Genomic DNA, 25,716 nt, shown 5'->3' with positions numbered 1-25,716 from the left:
ATTCCAACAGCACATACTTGGTACCTGACAAGACCAAGAAACTTTTATTTTTGTAAATTCACAGTCACAACAGCCCAGACAGCTTTCCCTTCATTGCCTTAAGCTGCTCTGCACCTAGCAGAAACTGAGCTGTCACCTTCCTGAGGTCTTTGCCAAGGAATTGCCTTCACCCAGGACCCAGCTGGGAGCTGGATCCCACAGGCACCAACACCGCTGCATTAACCCAGCTGCAACAGCAGGCTCCCAAAAAATCCTGTGTACTTACAAGGCAACATGTCTTGGACAAGACAGGCAGGGGACCTGGGAGCAGGGAGCCAGCCTCCTCCTTCCCCCAAATATGTGATGTTAGGAACTTGTTGCATGGGTTAGACCAAGACAGGCAGTGACAAGAAAAGTAGTCTTTTATTTCAATTAATATTTCTTGGCATTAGGCAGATATTAAATAACACTGGAATGCACAAGACTATTAACATATTGACAGCAAAAGGGAGGAGGTGTAGCCAAGTTGAGAACAGCAGTGCGAGTCACATCACCTCGGGGCACTCAAAAGCTATTTAACGTAGTAACCACCAGAAAGTAGGACTCCACTGAGAAACACAAAATGAGGATGAACTCCTTTCAGGTCTTTTGTTAATACAGTAACGCTGGATCGATTGACAGTAAAAATGAACAAATACTTGCATTCAGGAATTAAACAGAGTGAAATATCCACAAACTGCTAGTCATGCATTTCTTTTGGAACAGCAATTTGCTACTGCATAAATATCACAAAAAAACAATCTCCAAGATTTGAATAAATCACAGACGACTAGAAGAAACAAAGCTTGAATTCTATTTTATGCCTTAAATAGATGACCTAAATATTTAAAATTTTACTTCACCATATATATATAATTTATATATATATTAAAAGAAAGTAAAGACCATTAGATAAGTGCAAGCAATTTTCCTCAGAAAGAAAATTGGAACCATGCCCAGGAAAGATGCTTTTTTTTTTTTTTTTTTTTTAACTTTCTACTCCATTCAGTCCACTTTTTTTTTTTACATAGTAATTTCTGAAGCAAAATAAATTATCTACCATCTGCTATGTCAGGTAAAAGTCCTACCTAGCATCTTCTTGGGAACTACTAGAACATCACCTTTCTCACGGACTAAGTGAAGTGGTATCTCACCAGCGATTTGAACTCTTTTGTAGCTGCATGTAAACATACCTTTCAATTAATGTTTAAAATGTGTAGAGTGTATTGTAACATTACGGGGAAGCAGAAACGGAGCTGCCGAAGGAGAGCTGCACCAGTGTTAGTGAGGGGAGCGAGGGCTGGTTCGCTCAGACACACACACACACAATCTGGCAATGGGATCTTATCCGCAAAGTGTGGAGGGACGGTTGAGAAGGCATCCGTTTGCGAGCAAAGCTTGAAGGACACAAGCCAAGATTCTCTGTGCACACTGTCCGCTTTAATCAGAATTGACTTGCGCTACTGGGGTCACACTGTAACAACCGCACGATGGAGGGATCACTCTTGGCACCTTTGATGAACTCTTCCAGCGACAGCTTACCTGAAAGGGAGGAAACACAAAATAGAAATAATTTTTAAAAAGTCAGTTGTTGCCGTCACCATCACTGTAGTTTAAAAAAAACCCCCTCCTTACTGAAGCAACATACGCATGTTTAATCTATTGCAAAGGCATTGAGGGGAATTTAGTGCAATGCACAGCAGCCAAATCCTACTCAAGCCCTTAAGCCCAGATGCATTTTTCTTCTGCAAAACAATCTAGCATAATAATTGTTATTTTTTTATTTAAAAAGACAGCGCCAAATATAAAAACAACTGTTCCAATATCATTTGGCAGCTTTTTGCCCAGAACCAGACTATACAAATTATGCGACACATGAACACAAGGTATGGTACCTGAATACATGTATGCTTTGAAAATGATGCTTATGTTACTACGACAATTTAAACCTAAATATCCCAAATCGCCCCACTTTGGCCCCTTGTTTGTTGTGACATGTAGGGCTGAGCAGCGATGGCTTCTCCTGCACCTATGAGGCCACGTTGGATGAAGCTTTGAGCAGCCTGGTTGGACTAGATGACCATTAAAGGTCCCTTCCAAACCAAACCATTCTATGATTCAGCTGCTTGCTGTGCCCTGGCTGGGTGTGCAGGGACAGGACCGGTTTCCTGGGGCAGCAAGAAAAGCCAGCCTTGGGGCAGCCACTTACTGCCACGTGTCACTCCTGAGTGTTTCTGGTTTACTATCTTCAGTTTAGGCCAGAGGCACTGACTTGGACAGACCCTGTAACAGTCTGTGGGTCTGAAAAGGTGACATCTGGCGGAGCGACCACGAGGAGCAACCGCCCCGGCATTCCCTGGTTCCAGCAGTCCCGTGGCACAGCATAGCATGGCACAGCAAGGAGGAAAGATGCCATCCACTCTCCCAAACCTCATCCTGGGGTGACCCAGCCTCCTGGCAGGTTTTTCCCCGAGCTCAAGACCAGTCTGCTGCACCAATGCCATCAGGAGACCATGAGCAGCCTCTGCCTTGCCTACTATCTCCAATACTCTCCTGCTCAAGCACTCTGAACCATGGCAGAAATAAGCCGTAGGAATACTAAGGAGAAATGAAACAGTTTCCCTACAAACTGGAGACAAACATTTGCTGCATCCCTGACACCATGTCCAGTGATGTCCCATCTACCTCGTGCTCCCATCTACCTCGTGCTCCCAGCACGACCTACCCCGACCCTCACACAACACCCCAGGGCCATCCTTACGCAACCCAAACTGCTCCGCTCAAGACAGGCAGGACTCACACATGAACATCTTGCACTTGGCAGCTGCCTGCTACCACTTTTGGTCACGTGCCCCCAAAGGGAGGGAGGCACAAGCTCATCATGCCGGTTTTCACCAGCCCCAGGATGCTCCCAGCCTGCCAGGGGGACGGGGAGAGGACTGAGCTCAGTGGCCAGCACCTGAGTCAGGTCGAACAGGGAGGAATGAGCAAACCTTCCTCTTGCAGAAATTACAGAAGCTCAAAAACACGTAGCACACTTCTGTACAAATTTCTGGCTTTTAAGCTAATGTTCCCACACTAAGGGTTTTCTTAAGCCTGAAAAACAAGTACTCATAACTATCAGGACATTTATTAGTATTGCCTTCTCCTTGCATTACTTAAAAGCAAAGCACAAATCAAAATCTATTTGCCACGTCCAACAGTCAGACAGGGAAGAAGAAACATTTCCAGCCACCAAGAGCACACGCGCTTCCCCGTGCGCAGACTTTTTTGCTTGGCACTGTGTGGCTTGCAGGGCTGGTATTTTACTGGGAATAGGATGACTTTATTTCAGCAACAGATGGAGGATGTATACAGCAGGTTTTCTGAGCACTACTCTGTCGCACATCTGCACGCACGGCTACTTTCCGCAGAATAAAAATACTTTAATCATGTTATTTTAGGGCCCTCCACATGTGAAGTCAGGGGATGAAGTGCTAGTTTTGATGAAGTCAGAGGTAAAATACTTGAGGGCTTCAGCAAGGGCAGCAATTTGCCCTGAGGGCTGCAGCAGCAGATGCCAAAACGCAGCCATAAAATTCTCTTAAATAAAAACCTTTCTACACATAAGATCATATTTTTCCAGGTCTCCGTATCTCAGCACTAGAACCAAATCTTTGCTCCCACTGAGCACATCAGTAGGATACAGTTCCCGATTTCACTGCTGGGGTTAACTCCCAGAGAAAACTCCACCAGGACTGGGATAAGAGGAAACATGTCGGCAGGCTGATGGGCAGAGGAAATTGCTCAATTTTGCCTGTGTTTTTCAAGCTTAAGGAAATGAGCTAGCTCAGGTGGAGGGCTCGTGGCAGGTAGTCTGTCAGATAATTTATCAAGTAGCTCCATAATTGCCTTAGGAGCTGTTAGCATCCCCCCACATACATTCTGCAACAGAATAAACACTGCAGGACTGTGTGTGGCCATCTGCATATGCACACATGCCATAAACATGCACAGAGAATAAGTATTATGGACCCAGGGGAATTTTTGCTTTCAGTTACCCAACTGCATCCCCAACCCACATTACTGATGACAAGCCCAGGACTGCAACCTTATCAAGGGCAACAGGAGCAAAACCTTGTACCTGGTTCGTGCTATGCCCTGAGAAAATAACCCAAAGACATCGGACTCAGTGAAGTTTCAGAGGAGCCTTTACAGCAGGGGATTTACCTGCAAAACGTCAGGGTAGGACTGCTCCCCTCCCCTCCCTTCGTCCCACCAGCAGGAAAAGTCTCTCACCCGCTGCCCACTTATTCACCCTACTTGTTACAGACTGGCAATGCTCACTGAGGTCAGGCAGACACCAGAGGTACCAGTGGGGACATCCCTGCCCTCTACCTCCCACCCACACCAAATACCATCATCTGCTTCGACCAACGCTGGGCTAGAAAACCTGTACTTCTAGAGCCTATGAAGGGGTGCCAGTGAAGATCCTACCATCGTTGTTTGTGTCCATCTGTCTGAAGATCTTGTCTGTTCGCTTCTCAGGAGTGGATTCATCTTCCGGCATTTTCATTACTGATGAAACCATTTTGTAGATTGCCTGAGTATTAAAAAATTTTTTTTTTTTTAAAAAAAAGATATAGGAAAAACACAACCCAAAGACTAAAGTATTAGGACTGAGAAAAAGAATTTAATCGTGTAGCAATAAAAAAAGGCAGCTGACCCTGGCAGGCAGCTGCGGGACTTTATAAAACAAAACAAATAGGAATTTCTGACTGCAGCTTTTTTTATTTTTCCTTCCTGTATTCACTCACACTTCAAAAGAAGCTCCCGCACCGCTGGGTCAGTTTAACTGGAAGTCAGTGTCTAGATTAATGTACGAGCAGGACTGCGCTAAGATACAGGAGGCAATGGTGTGTAATTGTCTTTTCTGCAACTGGGCTAAGCCATCGCCTCTTCGGCTGGCTCTCAACACACACTCAGTTACATTTATGCATGTGGGGTGTTGCACAGATGGTAGGTGAATATATGGAAATAGAAGTTGTTTTTATTTGTGGATAGGTAAGGAAACACATTTTCAGACTTATAAGAATGTGAATAAAGATGAGACCTCTTTAGGACATCTGCAGTCCTAGCCCTTCTCCTAAATTATCCCTGCTCAGCCATGAGGACCACCACTGGGGCACTGGCTGGATGCATTATGTGCTTCCCAGTGCCCTTTGCAGTGCACCGGAGACACATCTCAGCTGCAGAGCGGATGGCAAGCAGCCCACTCCTGAGACCAAGCCCCAGCCAGCACATGGGGCAGGGGCACAGGGGGCTCTGCCCCGCATGCACCCCCAGTACAGCCCGTGGGCAATCTGTCCCCAACCTTCCGGAGACGAAGACATGCTACAGCCTTTCATTCGGAGATCATGTTGACTCACATCTGAAGTTTCAAAGTATTACTTTTGAGATTAATCAGGTCAGTAAAATTTGCATTCAGGGTTTTTTGATCCCATCAACACCCCACTAAGAAATCCCCAGGGAGAGCTGCAAGATTTTGGCTGTGAGCCAGTTGCACAGCACCCTGTTCGTCTCTCAGGCTCTTTCCTTATTTGCACCTTGTGGGTTCCACCATGGCCCCCAGTGTCCCTTTGGGGACCATGGGCTCAGGAGCCTCCCTGGGGCAGGAGGGACCCAGTTTGGCACTTTCCTCATCTCCATCTCCAGATGTCCTGAGACAAAGAGGTTACAGCAACATAAATACAAGAAACAACACCTCACCTGCACTATTTCTAGCATTTCACCACGGCTGATGTACCCGTTGCCATCCAGGTCGTACATACTAAACGCCCACTTCAGCTTCTGTTCCAGCTTGCCCCGAGAGGTGACACTCAGGGCGATGATGAATTCCCTAAAGTCGATCGTCCCGTCACCATTGGTGTCAAAGGTGCGGAAGACATGCTCCGCAAACTTCGATGCATCACCATAGGGGAAAAAATTCGCGTATATTTTTTTGAACTCTTCCACAGTCAAATGGCCCGTCGGGCAATCTTTTAGGAAGCCCTTATACCATTCCTGCAGCTCATGGTCTGTGAACTCGGTGTTCTCACGCAGGTCCTGGAGCACCTCGGGGCGCAGCTTGCTGTTCTGCTTTCCCATCCTCTTCTGGATCCCGGTTCAGAGGAGAGGGGCCGGGGGCAGGCAGAGCCCTGCAGGAAACGCAGACCCTGCCTGGGGCAAGGGGGAGAGAGGAGAAAAAGGATGCTGTAAATCACTGGGAAAAAAATCTCGTTTCATCTGGCCTCTTTTCCTCCGCTCTAGGCTCTCTCGGTTACTAGTATGCTGTGAAAGGACAAGGGAAGGCAGTTTGAGAGGGATTGTTTAGGAATTATTAACCTTTATTAATAATGCTTATTATTTGGGAAATAATAATCCTCATCATTTTATTTCTCTGCTACAGTCCCACTCCTGCATCATATGGCTTCTGATGCCCAGGTCTGGATCCGAGCTCTTGACCCCCCCCAACAGGCTGATCTGCTGTGGTGACCGAGCGGGAAGGGACAGCAGCGGCAATGGAAAGTAAAATCCATCTATTCAAAAGTGAAAGTAAGCCAGGATGAAGCCAGGGGCAGGAAGGGCAGGTGGCTCCGTGCCAGCCACGTTCACATCATCCAGAACCCTTGGCTTACGGAGCATCTTCTCCCTCCTCCTGTGACAGCAGCACCGGTACAAGGAAATTCATCCTTTCCAGCAGATCGTGACCCTCTGCCTCCCCAGGCAAGCAGAGAAAAGGGCTTTTTAAACCAAAATGTTTGGCAAAGCAACTCCTGCCAGGTTTACTGGGGTTTATATTTTTCTAAGCTTATTCAGCAAGTTCAACATTCCCCAGTGTGAGCAAAAGGGCATTTCAACCTCAGGATTTTATCAGAATTTTAGGAAGGTTTGTCCCCTCCTTTGACAGTGCCTGTGATGTGCAGGTGACTGCCTGGCAACAGGAAAGCTCCTTCAACAAAATGAAAGATGGTCAATCTGCACTTAGGAAACAACAGGAGAAAAAAGATACCATGATGTATTTTTGGCTTTTACCCCTTTCAGCCTTTCATGGTTTCCCAGCAATACCAAACCGAGCTGCCAAGCAAGAGGTTGAGCTGCATCTCCTCCCCCAGACTGACAGGGGTTTATTCACAAGCTTTGCACAACCTCACATCCAAACCCCTATGACTGGTCCAGCATAAATGAAATTTCTCTGCACAGCCTGTTAAGGCCCTGTTCGGCTGGCTCATAGCTGGTGCAGAAGGCAGGTTAGTAACTGGCCACAGTAACACTGCATGGCTACATGGAAACTGCAAGAGCTGAGCAACAAGGCGCACACAGACCAGGAAAAAATGTAACGGGAGCTAAGCACTTCCCAGAGAGTAAAAATCCCAGGCATGCATAAGAACCTAAAAAAAATAAAATGTTAAAGGTCAGCAAAAAAATAAGTTGCTCTACAGCAGACAGATTTTCAACAGCTGAATTTAAGCTCATTTGATTTGTATTCCACTTAGTCTCTGTGTCGCCTCAGCAATGTAAAAAATCCCCATCCTGCTCTGTGGCTTAATGCTCAGAGACAGAAATCAGCCAGCTGCTCATTAGTTCAATGCATTGGGCTTAACGGAAAACTGTGTTATCATTAGCACGTCTGTTTTCTAGAAAAGCTGTCAATATTTCAGCTCCAAAGCTGTATTTTTGTCCATTATACTGCAGAGTTTTCTCTAGGCCCCTGACATACCACTGCTTGCTCCCCATATGCACGGATGCTACAGCTCCCAGTCCCTGCCAGCATCATCCCTAGGAGAGTACTGGGCTGCCCTCCAGTTAAACCACTAACTCCCAGCTGCTCCCGCTGCCTTTCCATCTTTGAATATCCCCGGCTCCAGATATTCATTCTTGCAGTGCCAAGGGCAGAAAACACAATATTCTACTCTGCTGCAGTCAATTTGCAGAAAACACTGGTTTGGAGCAAATAACAGATTGACCGTGGTCCTTTTTTTAAGAGCAGAAATTGTAGCACTGTGTTTCTGTCCTTGGGTGAGGAGATACCTTCAGGTTCCATCCTTCAGTGAACCCCTCCACTTCATGATGCCCAGGTGCTTTGTAAGAGCTACTGTCCCAGCCCAAGAGCAGTCCCTGCCTGCCAGCCACTGTCTCGGACTTCCTGGGAGAGGGACAGAAGCATCAGAGCCCGCTTAATGCAGGAGCTGGACTTTAAGCAGAAATAACCTCAGCTTTAATCATGTACGTGGTTAAGGGACTGTAAAACTTCCAACTGGTAGTTACAAAAGGTTTGCAAAGGTTTGCCATTTCTCCCTGTTCCTATAATACCTTTATTATCCCTGTTCCCTTAAAAATAGAGGCCCCTAGACAAGATGATAATTCCATTTGCTAGCTTTCACTACTACTAGTGATAAGATATATCCCGTTATTTGGACGGATGCTCATTTAATATTGGCTTCAAAAGCTTTATATTCAAGTAGTCTTTGCATTCAACAAATTACAGGTTATTTCAACCCTTCTTCCTCTTTTATATCATTTTATATCAGAAATGTGCAATGCTCTGAACACAACCCTTTTTTGCATATAAGCTTTGTGAAAGGCTTCATAATGTGTTCAACCCAAACATAACCCTGCAGTTGTTGCAACCAATTTGTGTGAATAATTAAATAACCAACATTAACATTAATTTATTAAAGCCAATCTAAAAAAAACCAGCTTCGATGTGAATTGTGTTGCAGGTAGCTCCTCCAAAATGAAATGCCTAAATATCTCATTAATCATGACAGCAACCCCTGCTGCTGGCATCCAACTGACATTTCATTCAATTGCTATAAAATGCTTTTATCAAATCACTTTCTAGAGGCTCAATGGCTGATTTAGCCACAAGACCACTCGGAGGATGGTTGTTAATGGGAATCACAGGAGTGGGTCTGGGATGCTCAGGTCGGTCTTGTGATTAGGGCTGTGGGGTGTTTTTTTAACAAGCCTGTACCAGCCAAATCACTGGCTGCAGCGGGTGTAAAAGGCAAGGGTGGAGACACATCCTTGCACCCAATGTTGCCCCATGCAGTCAGTGGAGACCTAACTCCAAAACTGCCTGCCTGTCCCTCATTTCCCATCATGCCAGGGTGAAATCCAGGGAAGCGATGCCACATACATTGCGATGAGGTCCACCTCTGTTTAGCTTGATGAGCCCTCAGGTCACCTGGCACTATCATGGCAGTAACAAAAATAATCGCAGGAATGCCCTTGAGGTGGTCAGACAAGGAAAAGCTTGGAAGTATAATTGCAGACCAGTAGACTTCACAAGTATGTCATTGCTCATGAAAGTGATGCTCAGTCATGTAAGGGTCAGACAGGGGGAAACGCAGATGCATTTTTGTTCTGGTTTCACACCAAAATTTTTGTTAAAATTATGCGGTGCTGCTACCTGCCTGCAATAAGCTATGTCCAGCCAGGCTAGCGATTGAGATGCCAGAGAACTCCTACCTGAATATATCCTCTGTCCTTCTAGGTTCACCAAAAATAAGCAATAATCTCATAGCAAAAGCCTAGCAATGAGAAAAAAGGTTATTTAGGCCAAGACACACACCAGTTATGCAGCAGTATGGTAACTGTAGCTAACTCTGAAACAGCTAAAGTAGCAATTCTGTGTTTTTGCCAATAGATGGACTGATTGTCAGCATCCATGCACTGAAGTATTTGAAATACTTTTAACAAAGCTCAGTGCACCCTGCTTTTGCATGAACTCTCCATCAACCACCAGTTACTGCAGATAGAAGTGTTCTCTGAATATGTAACCCAGAAAGCCAGAGACCAACTTGGCTTTTTCAATGCAAACCTTCTGAAGGCAAAAATCCCTTGAACTGAACTCCTGATGGGATCCTCTTAGTGCATCAGTTACGGCTGCAAAAGGAGGCATGACTCCTTGGAGATGCACTTCCTTGTGCAAACCCCCTTGGATACTGATTCAGTGTTAATAAAAAGATGAAAACTGATGAAATGCCCATCTGTCGGACAGAGGTGCTCTCCAGCAGAGAAAGACAGTTCACAGAGAAATAGAGTAAATACTTTTTATGTTATCTGAGCTATCTGCTTTGCAGGGGGAAATCTAGCACCATTTCTCTTGCAGCGTTCACTTCTAAAATAGAAGAAGCATGTCTGAGATCTGTTATGGTCCTGAAGCTGTAGCACAGTGCCTCGGGGACTGCAGGAGCCCAAAGCAAACAAACAGCATAAGCCAGGCAGCAAATACTGCTCTTATTTGGTCTGAAATGCAAGAACCATTCCTGCAGGGGTGGAAGATTTTTTTATTTTTAATTAAAACACCTAAAGCGTTAGATCCATCACCAATGCCTTCCGCCTTGGGGTGCAGAAGAAGAGACAAAAGGATTCAGCCCACACCGACCTTGTGAGCATCATATTAAGAAAGGCTTTGCTTGGAAACACTGTTTTACAGTGATGGTGGTCAAACACTGGCATAGGTTGCCCAGAGAAAACTTCACCATTCTGTGGAATAGCCTCAATATCTTTTTTCCTATGGCTAGGTGAAGATGAGAGACAGGAGGAGATCCTGCTCCCCTGGGGCAATTCAGCAGCCATGGTGCCTTGTTCTGCAGCTGTATTTTTTAAAGTTTGATCGACGTATTAAGAAACAAACAAACAAAAACCGAAAAAACCCCACAAAAACCCCACAGGTAGTCGAAACAAAAGCCTCAGTCACTAAAGATGTGTGCTGCCACACTTCAGGAAGACACCCTCAAGGAAAAGTGTTTTTGGGCTCCGGTAGCGCCATTGCTCACCAACACAGTCAACACACAGATGTATTTAAGAAGACTCCAGCTCCCGTGGGCCAAACTGCAAGAGGGAGATGGGTTCTCGGGCACCTCAGCGAGCAACAAATGCCTAGTGGTAAGAAAAGTTCATATAGCAAATAGGCTGCAAAACGGGATTATAACGACATCCTCTGGACCATGCTTTGCCCAGGGCCAGTCAACAGGTCTGATCTGAACTGGGAGGGGAAACGCGCAATTACATGGGCCTGGGACGGATGATGAACTCTGGACTAAAGAGCAGATTTTGTTATGTGTTTTAATGCCAGTATCCTAAGCAACAAGCATTGAAATAGAGAAGGCACAGGATATACAAATATGTTGCTATAGATATCTGGTCCTGCCTGGTAAACCCATGTGAACTTCTTTCCTGCCCTGCAGCAAAAGCAGCACGTACCAGCTACTGCAGGACCCGCTTTGTCTTCCCAAGCTGTAGACCCAGGGCCAAAAGTAACACCTTTTGATAAAGTTTGAAGTGCAACAAGGAATACCTTCACCTCTTGAAAAGTTAATGTTAGAAGCAGCGAGACAAAAGAGAAACCTCGATCAATAATGCCGCGAAAAATCCAAGCCCTGCAGAAACGCTGCAGGGTTTGAGAGGAAAAGGCTGGCGTCAAGAGGAGCTGAAGCGCCTTCCTCTGCTGCCTTCGGGACAACAGAGAAATGAAACCTGACAAGCGAAGAACAGACCACACTAAATAAATCAATGGGCTTCTTAAATTTTTCACTTTCAGTGACTAATCATGCTTTTATTTAAATAAGTAACATTGCTTACTTGCAACTTACTTTCAAGTTAAATCCTTTTCAGAAGCCTATTAAAAAAAGTGGGTGAAGGGGAAGGACTACACCCTGTATCACCCACATTTTCAGTTCCAGAGAACCCAGTAGCTATTCAGGTATGTACACTGAACGTCCTTCTGAGAGGCAGAGCAAATTGGTAACAGACCTTGAGCCATCTTACTTTGTAAGTTCATCCATAAACACGTACCCAGGGACTGTGTGGTCTTGAAAACCCGATTCCATGTCTGGGATGAAAATCCATCATAGATAACCACCTACCCCCAAGCTCACCAAAAAAAGATATAATTACAAAGGCTTCAATCCTGCAAATAGCTATGTGAGAGGAGTATTTCCAGGCTGGCACATTAATTTCATGGAGTCAGCTACAAGGGCTGAAACCTAAGAAATTCACTTACGGGTCTCTGGATTGCTCCTGTCTATTGAAGTCACTTTACTCAGGATTATATTCCCAATTTACAGGGAAAAATCAATTAGTCTCCGACATTGAGCATCAATGCATTAAGCCAAGAACCATTTTACATTCTACAAATTCACTGCAAAGAAACAAAAGAACCACAAAACACCCCCAAATATTCATGAATTGCTGCTAATGAGGAAAAAAATGAGACCTGTGTTAGCACCAGAAAACTGGCAGTTCCTCAGGGAGCTCTCCATAACGTTCTCCAGCTCAGGGAGGAGAGCTTATTACTGTAAAGGGCAAATATTCCCAATGCAGTAAGAAAAGCATAGAAATATTTTTAGGAAATTAGGAAATTGGGTTAATTTGGGTGGGAGCAGATTGGGCAGCAATACAGCTTGTGATTAAAGACAGGAAAAGAAAATCATGAGTGGATTTTCCTCGTCTCCTCCCTTTGCCCTTCCTTTTTTTTTTTTTTTTTTTTTTTTTAATGAAACCAAAGGAGAAGCAGCCAACCCTGTTTTGTCTGCAGACGCTGTGCAAAGTTGGCAAGGCTTAAAAAAAAAATAATTACAGTTTGTTTACACAATATTACAGAGCAAGGAAAACATGTCAGCACAGTGTCTTAGCCCACAAGGTCTTTTTCTGAGAAGGCTGGATTGCATGAGGAAAAACCCTTATCATGTTCACTGAATACGCTACGGCGATATATAATTTTAAATAAAGCTCTGTGAGTGCGGGCCTGCAGGATAGGGGAAGGTGCCTGATGTGAACTGCAAAATCAGAGAGAAGACTGCAACCTTTTAGAAAAAGGGAAGTGACAGAAATCAGCAGAGGGCACTATATTTTTAATATAATTAAAACCACAGAATTAGCACAGTTGGGCTGCTTTGTCATTGGATTTTAAAAGTTTCATACAATGTGTTTATTTAATTGATGAAAATAAATCACAGAATAATTCTCTACAGAATAATCACAGCCCTGGGAGGAAAGAAACTGGATTAAATTTTAGAAGAATTAGCCAAAATACGGCAGTATCAAGAGCCGGGCAATGGCACCTGAGACACCTCATAGCATCAGAACCATTCATGTGGAGACGATGGAGAGTTTGGGGACAATGGCACTTGCTAAAGAGACAGTGACAGATGATAGTCAGCCCTCAGAGGCTGGTCTGCAAGACTATCCTCACGGCTAATTATGCCTAAATGGGGGGGGAACGGGGCGGGGGGGGAGAGAGAGATGCAATGCGCTTCCCAAGCTGCAGGTACTGTGCTGAGATACACGAGTTGGGAGTAATCAAGGGGATTTCAAGGTAGCTAATCTGAAACGGGGAAGAGAAGAGAGTTGGGTTTGTTTTCAATATTTAGCAGAGGTATGCTTAGTAAAAAGATGCTCAGAAATTTGGTTTTGGAGATATGGCAACTAGCTACCTTTAACAAAAATTCAACCAACATTTATTTAGCTGCTTAATTAAAAATACTGAAACACTGTGTGTTTCTACTGCTACCCAATTTTTTGTTCAAAAAATCTCAAATCTAATATAAATGCATCCATTTCTTTTATTAATCCAGCTTTCTAAATGAGTTTTTTTTGTTGTGGGTTTTTTGGTTTTTTTTTTTTGGGTTTTTTTTTTTTTTTACATAGATCATCACTTTAAAATAGCACAAAAGCCACTGGTTAACATTCTTGTAAAAATACACTCTACTATACCAAAATTCTTCTCAAAACACTGTTCTCTTTCCCCTTCAGTGGCAACCACTAATGATAATAATCTAATTATTTCACACCTTTGTCTTCCTGTTTGTTGAATGAAAAAAAAGCTATAGGTAAAAATCTAAAAGCAAACCTTGAGTTTAACTTTTTTTTTTTCCTTGCAGAGGTGTAAAAACCCTGTGAAATAAAAAATATCTGTAAAATAACTACACGAGAACAGCATCTCACCCGTAAGGAAGGAACATGGTTCTGCTGGATGCAGCAATTCAGGCAGCAGAAGACCAAGACCAAGTCTTCTGTTGGTAGGAATCAGCCCAAGCTCTACACTAGCTGAGGATATTACTCAAGTCTTGCTGCAGGTGACTGTACCAGCCTCACGGATTTTTTTAAAATTTATTTTTAAAATCAAGGAGCCAAAAGTGCAGAGACTACTATCACGTGCAGGAAAGCCACATCTCCAGCACACATCTTGGACAAGAGCATCACAGAGGAACGTGATGCAAGGTTTGTGCTCGTGTTAGTATCAGGGCAAGCACAAGCCTTCGTGCCTCGAGAATGCAATGCCAAACACCTTGTATTGAATTATAGCAAAATCTATGCTGGGATGCAGACACCCATCTGGGGCAACATCCTGATGTCCTCCCAGGATGGCCATGCCAAGGCACGCCTTGGCTGGTGGCTCCCCACGGGCAACGTGTGCAAGGGCACACGCGGGTGTTTGCCCAAGGCAGTGCCTTGGCGGTGTGAACTCCAGGGCTGATGGTGGCAGGGATGAGCTGGGTGTTGGCGTTCCTGTTGGGTGGATCTTGAACACAAAATGCTATTTTCTATACCCACTGCAGAGACAAAAAGGACATCCTTGCTTGATCAGTGGTGGTATGACAGACCATCTCTCTGGCCATGCATGATGCTCAGTGATGCAAGTAATACCCCCGCTCACCTCTTACTTCAGTCCCCATCATTAAAAATGGGAGAAGATCTCCAGACAACAGGAGACGTCGTATTATTTTGTCACTAGTTCCTACAAAATCAGTACAAAAATGGGCAACACCCCTTCACTGAGCTGCCTGGGACTGCTTGCTGGACGCTCCCAGCAGCTGGGTCCAAGGCAAGCAAAGGCTGATGCAGCAGCATGGCAGGACACCTCCAGTACCAGCCCACGCACTAAGTAGGTGCAACTTTCATTAATCCTGAACACTCAACAGTATGATTTGCTTTTAAGAGCATTCACTATAAATTATGCAGAAGAGCAATATGACTGCCTGCCTCAGAGAAAGGGAGTGCTCCACATCAGAGGAGACAGTGGAAGACCCCCTGACTCAAGACACATGTTGACATTTTTAAGGGCACCAAGAAAAGCCCTCTGAAAATCCTTTCTCTCCTGACATTTCTGCGTGGCATTCAACACTCGAATGCAAGTCATCTCAGAAGCAAACCATGCAATCCACACTCAAGACATCACTTTTTTCATTAACCTCCACCACAGGGCTCCATCCCCAGCAATATCCACACCAAATGTGCTTTTCTGAGCCCTGCAGGTGAGGGCTGCCTGGAGCTGAGTCTCTGTCAACAGGCTGGGTCTCCGTCAACAGGCTGGGTAAGAGAGCAAATGGAAAATCAAATCACGCTTAATTTTATACTTATATCTAAGTGATGCCAGTAGTGGCCAAATGGGTGTATTTCCCTCCCTAACTGGGTATGGTAACAGGAAGGAGATGTGATGGCTTTGAAGCAGGAAGCACCCCAACAGGCGTGGGATGAGAAGAGCTGACCTCCACCTGAGACCACACATGGGGCACATCCTGTCCCACCGCCTCGGTGCCGCAAAAACAGGAAACAAGAGTCTTCTCTCAACAGCGATATTGAAGGTGGACATTCATGGGGGGAGAAGGGGACAAGGAAGAAAACCTACTCCTGATACCACCTTAAGGTCTCTCCTTCAGATGGCACTATCTTTATGAACTTTGTTTTAGTAAAGGCAAAAAAAAAAAAAAAAAAAAAAAATACTTAACCAGTAAGATTTTAACATATCAGGCCATGGACACATAAGCTCTTCAGGTCTGGCCACACCATGATACTTACCTCAGCCACTTTTTGATCTTTTCTTTTATTACTCTGGTCTCTGAAGAGACCCTAAGTTATACCTGATATCAACTACTAGTTAGCTCCACTTCTAACAGGGCTACAGAAAATCCTACTAAACCCAACACTTTCACCAATTTCTGCATCTTTCACAAACCAAGATCCATGCTAGCCACCAGGCTGTCTTTTTTTTTTTTTTTAATCTCCCTTCCCCAAGGATGACATACCTATTTTCCTAGAAATTTTCAGCAACTTTTCTGCATGAGAAGGTATCCTGTGTGAGAAACCACGTCAACAAGACCTTTCCGTAAGTGCAACATTTGCGTAACGTCAACACAATAATTTATCATTTATTTTTTCCTCTTGAGAGAAACAGGAAAAAAGTGTTTAAAGGACATGGCAGTGGTTAAAAGGAGGGCTACACTGGTGGAGGATGGTGCACTAATGGAAAGTTTCTGAAGTGATGCCTTCTCCTGGGGTGTGCAGACATCAACTTTCAGCACAGAACAGAGAGGCCGCTTCCCTTCACCTTGAAGCCTGCCAACAGCTTCTCGTTGGCAGTATGTTGAAAAGGGAAGGCCAGTGAACGCACCACCTTCAGGGTCAGCAGAGTCAGCTCCAAAACTGATGTAGATATTTGGAGTGACACTGGCATCAGGGAAGAGGTTCCTGCCAAAGGAAGGTGAAGCTTTATCTGCTCAGCTGAAGGCAGTCTGGACCATGGAGGCACCAGGTAGATCTCCAGCTGATGCTCTGCCCTGGCTGAGCCTCCTGTTCAGTCTCTTCTCTCTCCCCTCTGCAAACACAGGCACGATCCTGCTACTGGACTTTCCTGAGATATACCCAGCACAACAGAAATAGCCCCATATTTCCCCCCATGCTCTGAAAAGAGTACACAGTACCTTAAAAGCATTTCAGGCCCTCACATTCTTGCAGTCAACACATTTTTTTAGCTTCTTGACCCTCTACTGCAGAGATCCTGACTTGTGAGACTTATTTTGAGATCTACCTTACATTTCAGAAGTAGAACATAGCAGCAAGCATCAATCAGGCTCCCAAAGGAAGCTCAACCCCCATATTTCCTCTCTGCAACACCAACATTTCCAACTGCTGGAGAGGTGGTGGGGCAGGGTGGACAGACAGGCATTTATATCTCCCATAGCCCAACCCAGGACAGCGCTCTTTGGCATTTTGGTGCCAAAACCTTCTGTTTTGGAAAAAAAGAGGAGCCGCGGCTGAGGATGACCCCGCTGAACAACGGCACATTGCCCTGGCATGCTGGGTTTTGGAGCAACTCCAAACAGGGTGGGACTGTAAGGAAGTGGACAAAAGCTTTGGATAGAGATCTACGGGGAGGAAGCGCTTCCTACTTCCTATACTCCACAGAAAGGATGAGGGCTTTAAATAACCGTCCTCCCGAGCCCTGCTGAAGACCAAAAGGAAGATTCTGCTGCTGGAAGAAAATCCTATCTGGCTAGGACCTGGCTGAAGGCTGCTGTGGGTCTCCCATGGGATGCAGCCACCCTGCCGCAGTTCCCACCACGTTGGTGGGAAGGGGAAGGCTGGGCTGCCCACAGTCCTACTGCGACTGGCACCATCCAGATAAAAAAAGGGCTCTTAGCTCCCCCACCAAAGCTGCAGAGCCAGATTTGCCCCCTGAGAACATCCTTTGCTCAAAAAGGAAAATCAAGAAGCTACATTTAGACTTTGCAATGCCATCTTGACATCACACTTTTTCTCGGGCCCATTTACCTTTTAGCCTTTTCTAATAGGACTGCAGCAGCCCCTTTATGCTGATGGACAGAGACACTCAACCTGCTCCATCCATCCCTCCCTCCCCACCTCTGCAGCCACACCAGACCCTCCCCCCCTTGCCTCCCTCCTGCCTCTTGCACAGTCCTACATGTAGACCAAGAACACTGGAGCCAGGACAACCTGTAGGTTGGGCAACAGTACTGATAAGCAAATAACTGGCACTGAGCAAAAAAACCCCCACTCCTAATGAATACCAATGGAATATTTACTTTGCTTGGATGTAACAGAATCAGACCCTAAATACAGTAACACATATTTGCAGACCACCCAGATCTTTCCTCTGTACAGTACTGCATCAGTTATCTGTCCATTTTAATGTACATATTCAGTTGTCACATCTCTCACCTGCCCTGGGTGTCAGACCGTGGGAAGAAACCTGTTTGTCATTTTTCAACCCATCCTTCGTGTGCTGGAGCCTATTAACCCAATAGAAGACAACTTGTGCTGTGCCAAAGTTGCTTAAATCTACATCTCGGATATTTTCAGTGGGCTGGAAGATTTAATAATGGAAAATGCGGGAGAGAAGGAAGGAAACCACAGGTTTGGAAAATATCAGGCTAGACAGATTAAGAAGCAATGTGGAAAAAAATATACTCCAAATTATATTCTCAAAACAAAACCAAAGGCAGGTCAGAAAGAACCAAGTTGTGCACACATTTCTGCTACGGTCTCTAGTAAGAAATGGCATTGCTTTGAAATGGGATTGAATAAACAAACTTCACCTTCCTGGAGGAAAAAATTAGTTCATGAATGGCTTTGCACAAAGCAATTACCCACTGGTTTGGAACAGATGCCTGTGGCTTTGAGCTGCCCAGATAGCCATCGAAACCGCACTTGGTCCAAAACAGGGAGAGATAAAGTTATCAATTCCTCCCTGGTTTTACAAAGGAGCAAAAGAGTCAAAACTATTTCTCATAGCAATTATCTGCCAGGTACTAGGTTCAGTGGACAACAAAATGCGCTCAGCAAACGTACTGGTGTTATAAAACTCCTGGGTCATGTCTACTAATTCATATTATGGCAATACAGTGAGCACTCAGCTGAGAGGGCAGCTTTGTTGGGCTGAAATTAGACGAAGTGCAGTAAGACACAGCCTGTGGTGATACTGAATTCGCAGCCAGGGGTGAGAGGGACAGATCTGCCCGAGTGCCAGCCCTGAAGAGGTGGCATATCCACCACAGGCATGCACTGAAGCGAAGATGCTGAGTGCCACCATTCCTGCAAATTCAATTTGGCTATTGTAGGTTATTTCTTTTTCTTGTTGTTTCCAAGCCATCTTCACATCCTATAAGCTTCTGTTACTCAGCTTTGTCCTAATGGCTTCCGTACAGAGCTATGTCTGGGTGGATGTAGCTCAATATACTTGCACTTTAATGTAGTCAATACTCATTATTTTCAATATTCCTAAAGATGAGCTGCTCCTCTTGGAAATACCATTTTTGGGCCCTGATATGGCAGATGTGGCATCACTCATTGACCTTCTTCCTGAGCTTCATCCCAAAAGCCAGCCAGGCTTTGCTCCCACTATCGCAGTCACGGACCTCATTCCTCTACCAGCTCAACATCATCTTCTAATTTCCAGCCTGAATGTATTCAGTGCCAGTGACCACATTTGCTCTGGTTCTCTAGAACTTCCCCTCTGTTACACACACAGATAGAGAGCCGTCACTCTCACATCAGTCTTGGCTTTCCTGGCTTAAATGACCAGGCTCTTCTTGCCCCCTCTCAGACAGACCTTCTCCTTTCCCTGTGTCATAGAAATCCTCCTATAGACTTAGTGCAGTGACAGCCTCATGACTCGTGGCCACCAGGACCACACACACCATCTTGGACAAGGTTTCATCTCGACACCGAGTTTCCTTATCTGCACTGGGAACTCATCCAAGAAGGGGATTTGTCTTCTCACCTTAGTGCCTTGGGTCAATCTGTGTTCAGCTCTGCCTGGGCTCCTCTCAGTGCTACCAGATGAGCAGCTTCTTCTCTGCTCAGATACAGATTGCCCCTACGTTTCATGCCTTTTCTGTGACTCCATCCCCAGGGCTACCCAGCTCGCTCAGAACCACATCCTGATCTTCTTTCACGTTAAACGGCAGCATTGTGGCATCAGATATCTGGTCTGTGCACTCCCAAATGTGGAGCTTCAAAACCCATCCCCTGAGAAGGTCTAATGGAAGAGATGTGAAGCTCAGTGGAAGACACAATGTTAAGAAATAAGTGACCCAACACATTTCTGGAACGTCTCCACGTGTAAAACCTAGTGGTGCAAATCACACAAGACTTTTCCAGTTTCTTCTCCAGCTGTAAGTGTCAGGCAACCGAGGAAGACCACTTCTATCACTCATCCACAGTGTGAGAACAGGGAATAATGGCATATTTGTTTCATAAACAAAACAGCAGGCTTGTACAAAACCAACCAAGCAAATCTAACCACAGCCTTAACTAGGGGAGACCACAATCACTCTCTATTTGCTATTCAATAGGATCTGGGTACTAGAAAACATTTTCAGCAAGTGCAGCTTCTCACACACATATGTTTGTATTTTATCCAAAATAAAGGTTTTTTTCCTCCTACAGGGGGAGATTCAGATCTGGTCTGTCAGAGAAACAGCTGTAACAAACAGAAAGGCCACTAGGCAGTTTGCTCTGAAAGTAAAATTTTAAAATCCCCCTTTACTAGAGCAGTAAAAAAGGTGACTGAAAATATCCCTGAATGCTATGAGCAGGTTGCAGTCCCCTTGGAACGTGAAGGGCCTCAGGATCAGCCGTAGGGGCAGGAGAAGCAGTTCAGCAAACATGTGTTCATGCACACTTAGATATACATGGCACTTGTAGTCACTGAGAGATTTGCCACTGAGAAAAGCTTTTTTTTTTTTTTTTTTTTTTTTTTTACATCAAGAGAAGTGTGCCCTTTGTGGTTTTACCCCATGGGTGGAACCACAGTGAGCAGGCACTGCTCCTTCCCTAGCTCCAAGCAGTGCTTGCACTGGAGCAACATGGCAGGACCCTTTGCAAACCAGAAAGGCACCCTGGATTGGGTCACCGTACAAGCAAATGGATGGGGAGAAGCCACGCAAACATACCACAAGTTTGCCAAAACCTTGGGCTATGCTGTAACAGCATTTGGATGTACGTTGGGGCATGCAGGCAGCTTTGGCCAGGCACAAGCCTGCTCAGCTGGGCACTCGCTCCAACGGCCCATCACTGCCGACATGCGAGTCGCGAAAAAGCTTAAAACCCCTACATGTCTCGGCACGCCACTGAATAAAATTTGTGTATGCATAAAGCCCCCAGATCGACTTTTCCTATAAAAGGTGACTGTTTCTCAACCAAAACTGCTCTTTCCAGCAGGGAGGGGAGCTGCAGCAGGACATTTCTCCAGGCTGCACCATGAAGCCACAGAGGCTGCCAGGAGCACTGCAGGCAGAGCTTACAGAGCTCTTCAACAAGAGCACCACTCTTTACCCACAAATAACCCCACTAAAACAGGTCCAATTTCCTGATGCTGCTCTTGCAGCCAGTGCTTCCACGCCTGCAGCTTTCCCGGAGAAAACCACAGCATGAACACGCTCTAGCCCGCACTGTGTTTAACACGAGTAGCCTGTTTTCACACATCTGTACAAGCAGTGGGAGCTACCATTTCTTTGCTAAGAGCACATCTTAGGCTGGTACGTGTTAAAGTTAACCAGCGGTGAAGCCGCTGCTCTGGCTCTCCCGGCGGCTGTCCCAGCCTAAAAGCAGGATGCTGGAAGGCTCCTGCTGCGATGCAGAGAAGTGGCAGTTGAGATCTGGCCTCCAGATCTGCCAGGCACCATGCACGGGGCTAAAAAGAGCTTGTTGCTGTGCCAAAAAGTGGATAATTTAAGTAGAAAGGCAGCTGATGGGACTTCGCTGCTTTGCCAAGCAGCCAGCTAGAGAAATGCATCTTGCAGCAGCAAACATCACCCTGCATTGACAAGGTGGAAGGTCCTTTCAAATCAGTCCTGGGCAGGTCCAAGGACAAGGGCTGGGAATAAAGAGGAGCTGCCTGATAAATGGCAATACTTGGCAAGCCTAAAAAAATATAACTGCTTCCTCTCCTTCAAAAGGTTATGGACCTCTTTCCTACCTTTGCCTCCCAGCTCATCATTACACTTATCCTGACTGAAAATATTAGATGTCTTAAACTTGAAGAACATTTTTTTCCACTCAGACACAGGAATTTTGCTTACCTTCATCAAGCAGCAGTGCCAAAAGTTGTTCAAGTACAGTATAAATATCAGCCTTTGCCAGTAAACAAGTGCAGATTTTAGCACCAGATCTCACAGGAATAATCACCGAATGGTTTGGTTTGGAAGGGACCTTAAAGATCATCTAGTCCCACCCCTCCCTGCCATGCGCAGGGACCCCTTCCTCTAGACCAGGTTGCTCAAAGCCCCATCCAACCTGGCCTTGAACACTTCCAGGGATGGGGCATTCACAGCTTCTCTGGGCAACCTGTTCCAGTGCCTCACCACCCTCATCATAAAAAATTTCTTTCTTATCTATAACCTTTCTTCCAATCTATAACCTACCCTCTTTCAGTCCAAAACCATTGCCCCTTGTCCTGTCACTACAGGTACTTGTAAAAAGTCTTTCTCCATCTTTTTATAAGCCCCCTTTAAGCACTGAAAGGCCGCAATAAGGTCTCCCTGGAGCCTTCTCTTCTCCAGGCTGAACAACCCCACCTCTCTCAGCCTGTCCTCATAGGAGAGGCGTTCCATCCCTCTGATCATTTTTGTGGCCCTCCTCTGGACCCGCTCCAACAGGTCCCTGTCCTTCCTGTGCTGAGGACCCCAGAGCTGAAGGCAGGACTGCAGGTGGGGTCTCACCAGAGCGGAGCAGAGGGGCAGAATCCCCTCCCTCGACCTGCTGGCCACGCTGCTTTTGATGCAGCCCAGGATACGGTTGGCTCTCTGGGCTGCGCGCGCACATTGCCACGTCATGTCCAGCTGGATCATCCACCAGTACCCCCAAGTCCTTCTCAATCCATTCATCCCCCAGCCTGTATTGACACTGGGGGCTGCCTGACTCAGGTGCAGGAACTCGTGCTTGGCCTCGTTGAACTTCATGAGGTTTGCATGGGCCCGCTCCTCCACAGCCTGTCAAGGTCCCTCTGGATGGCATCCCTTCCCTCAGATGTGTCAACTGCACCACTCAGCTCAGTGTCATCTGCAAAATGGCTGAGGGAGCACACAACCCCTGTCTATGGCATTAGTAAGTTAAAATACATGACACCACCTTGCAAGTAAAAGCCCAGCTGGGGAATACCAGCACAGACTGAGCAACTGTGCATGCGGGACTGAAGAACGTATGCACAGCTAAGCTGGGCCGCAATTTCTAGAAACTCCATTTCCATGCTTTATTTATTTGTATTTAACAAACTAAAACCCTAAGTGCGAAACTGAAGGCTCAGTGACAGAACTCATACTAAACAAATTAGCTACTCATATCATTAAAACACTTGAGAGCTGCTTTACTTCCTTCTGTTTATGCTCTACTAATCTCTACCCTTCTCTCAGTCTGATAAAGTAATAATAAAAAAAATCCATTCCACTTTTGGTTTCTGACCACAGAAAGCATCATGAGTTCACAAGATACAGGGATTTTTTTTAAATGAGAAGTATTATTCTCCATATACTTTCAGTAAATAATCCCAGTGAGTCTAGGTATGAAATAGATCTGCAAAATTAAATAGGCAAGAATGTAAACTTAGCATCTCTGCTTCAAAACACTCCCAGCCTCACCTAAGGAGTGACTTGGCTGGAAAGTCATTTATCAAAACAAAGAGGCCAAGTGATGCACGAGTGCCAAAGACACGGCAAGGAGAGCAGGGAGGGTAATGCCTAAGTCAGTTACGCAAGTGGGGAAGCACAGGGTGAAAGGACAGGAGGACTCTGCGGGATGCACAGCAGCCAGCCTCGGAAAGCTCATAAAGAGCTTTGGCAGGAGCCGCCTGCCCCGCCGGTGATGGTAAAGCCAGGCTCTGGCACCACCGGCTGCAGGACCCCATGCCCAGCACCCCGAGCAGCAGGGCAAAGCTCCTGGTAGTTTGCTGATGAGCTTTGTGCTTGCTGGGCACGTGTGGAGCCTGCGGGATGCTAGGGAAAACAACAAAAGGCCTTTGATGCTTTCTCTGCCATCTATTCTGGTTTTCAATGCTGGTTTGGTTTTGGGTTTTTTTTTCCTGGGTTTGCTGCTGAAGTGCCCACAGACAATGAGACTATTGAGCCTTTACTACAGCATGAGATTAGGCTGGGTTTCAGTTTCTGCTGAGCCTGCTCATTTCTTCCTTCCACATTCTTACAGGAACAGATGCTAAAATTTAAACAGGCAGTCATCAACATAAAAGCAGAAAAAGGAAGATTCTTCATATAACAGCAGTTAATATTATTCTTTTTCACAGCTTTAGCCAGAACCACTCAATAGCTTGGTCCTCCGTCTTAATTACATTACGTTAAAGAGGCAAGGAGCTATTACTTTGTCTTTTCTTTAATAACGAAAAAATCCACATACACACCTCAAAATATGAAAAACCTAACCAAACAACAACAAAACTGGCCAAACTGGCCAGATTAAAAGAAGTCTTCAGAGGAGCTAAATAGAAAAATTACTTTTGTCCCCTCCCATCACACATGACTGTGGTGCTGCCTTCAGACACCAAATTTGATTGCTGCAGCAATTAGTCCAAAATTCAAGGCAAGTTGAAACCGCCGGACACACCAAAGAGCATCCCTGCACTATAACCAGTTCTTCGCCCACAGAGGAAAACCAAGTGGATGAATAACTACAGTTAATAAAAAGCAGCTAGTCATCCCTGGGCTGCAGCATCAGCAAGGATGAGGTGACGGCAGCCCTCGTTAAACACCCAGCCCTTGCGCCACCACTTGAGTCAATGAAGGAGCATCTCTTCCCCGGGTGCTTTGGTACCCAGTGACCGCAGCCCAGAGCATCCCCATGGGGCCACGCAGCAGAGACAGAGCCACCAGAGCTTGGACTTTCTTTGGGGAAAAAAAGGTGGAAAGAAACCCAGACTGTGACTCTGACCAGAGCCCTGCTCCGCCATGTTTCTCTTTTCACCCATAATTACTCCTGTCACGATTACTTGTGCAAAACTGCCTGCAGTCTTCCAGAAACTAAATTGCATCCATCAACTTTATGCCTGCTCAGAAAACTCCTAAGTACAGCGAGATGCTCCCCCATGCAGCTCTGCTATTCAGATGCTTTGTCAGCTAGATGGGCAATCTGCAAGCCCTCCAGGCACTTTTTAAAGTACCTTTTACATACAGATATAATATCCATCGTCCACTAATGCTTTTAAAATGCCAGATACTTCTCATCGGCTGCCCCAGATAGGCAACCCACCCCTCCGCAAGCCTGTACCTCCCTGGTGCTGCTCTGCCAGCCCAGTGCTGAACCTGCAAGCGCCATCTCCTCCAGGCTGGGGGAAAAATATGTTAATACAGGTCAGAAAAACAAGATCATGAAAGACTGAAGCCACTGATCCCCCCACATCAGGTTGCTTCCTTGTTCAGTGCAAATTTTTCCAGGAGGTTGCTAAACCTCTGAGAACACACTGTTAAGTACAAACATGCAATGTAAATATACAGACAATATATATGTCGGTAGACCCGATGACAAGAAATCACTGATAAAACTTAGGAGGACTTTCAGAGAAATCTTTCCAAATCATCAGCTTCTGGATTTGAGACAAGCAAGGTAGATTCATAGAGGTAAAAAACAAAGTTCATGGAGTAAAATGGATTTAGCTCACATGGAGAAGAAAGTAAAGGTCCCTGCTGGCAGTTCAGGCCAGAACCAGGCTCTGCAATATCTTACTGACCACAAGCTAGGGGAGTTTCAATCCTGCCTGTAAAAAGCAGAGAAAACAACGCAACTTCCTATTGCCTTTGTCAGCTTATTTGTAAACACTTTAGTATTACGAACATTTTAATTGCCTGTGCATCCCCTGCACAATATCATTAAGTTTTCTTTAAAAAAAAAAAAAAAAAAAAAAAGAAGAAAAGAAAAGGCAACAAA

General features: G+C 45.5%; 1 protein-coding gene across 5 annotated transcripts in view; it reads right to left on the bottom strand.

The window, feature by feature from the left end:
- Nucleotides 1-383: 383 nt before the first annotated feature.
- HPCAL1 (hippocalcin like 1) overlaps nt 384-25,716 on the bottom strand; it is a 66,003-nt gene continuing 40,670 nt past the window's right edge. For 3 of the 5 annotated variants that reach the window (XM_049818798.1, XM_049818800.1, XM_049818799.1), the window contains exons 3-5: nt 5,767-6,216; nt 4,495-4,600; nt 384-1,560 (exon numbers count right to left, since the gene is read on the bottom strand). In XM_049818798.1, coding sequence (XP_049674755.1) covers nt 1,463-1,560; nt 4,495-4,600; nt 5,767-6,144 — 582 coding nt within the window. In that variant the 5' untranslated portion in view covers nt 6,145-6,216 and the 3' untranslated portion in view covers nt 384-1,462. Of the gene's footprint in view, nt 1,561-4,494; nt 4,601-5,766; nt 6,217-8,067; nt 8,183-25,716 lie in introns of all 5 variants that reach the window. The other 2 variants (XM_049818801.1, XM_049818803.1) reach the window with 1 other exon arrangement.

Source organism: Accipiter gentilis, chromosome 16 (assembly GCF_929443795.1).
Source record: "Accipiter gentilis chromosome 16, bAccGen1.1, whole genome shotgun sequence".
NCBI lineage: Eukaryota > Metazoa > Chordata > Aves > Accipitriformes > Accipitridae > Astur > Astur gentilis.
This window is presented reverse-complemented; position numbering and strand designations above follow the sequence as displayed.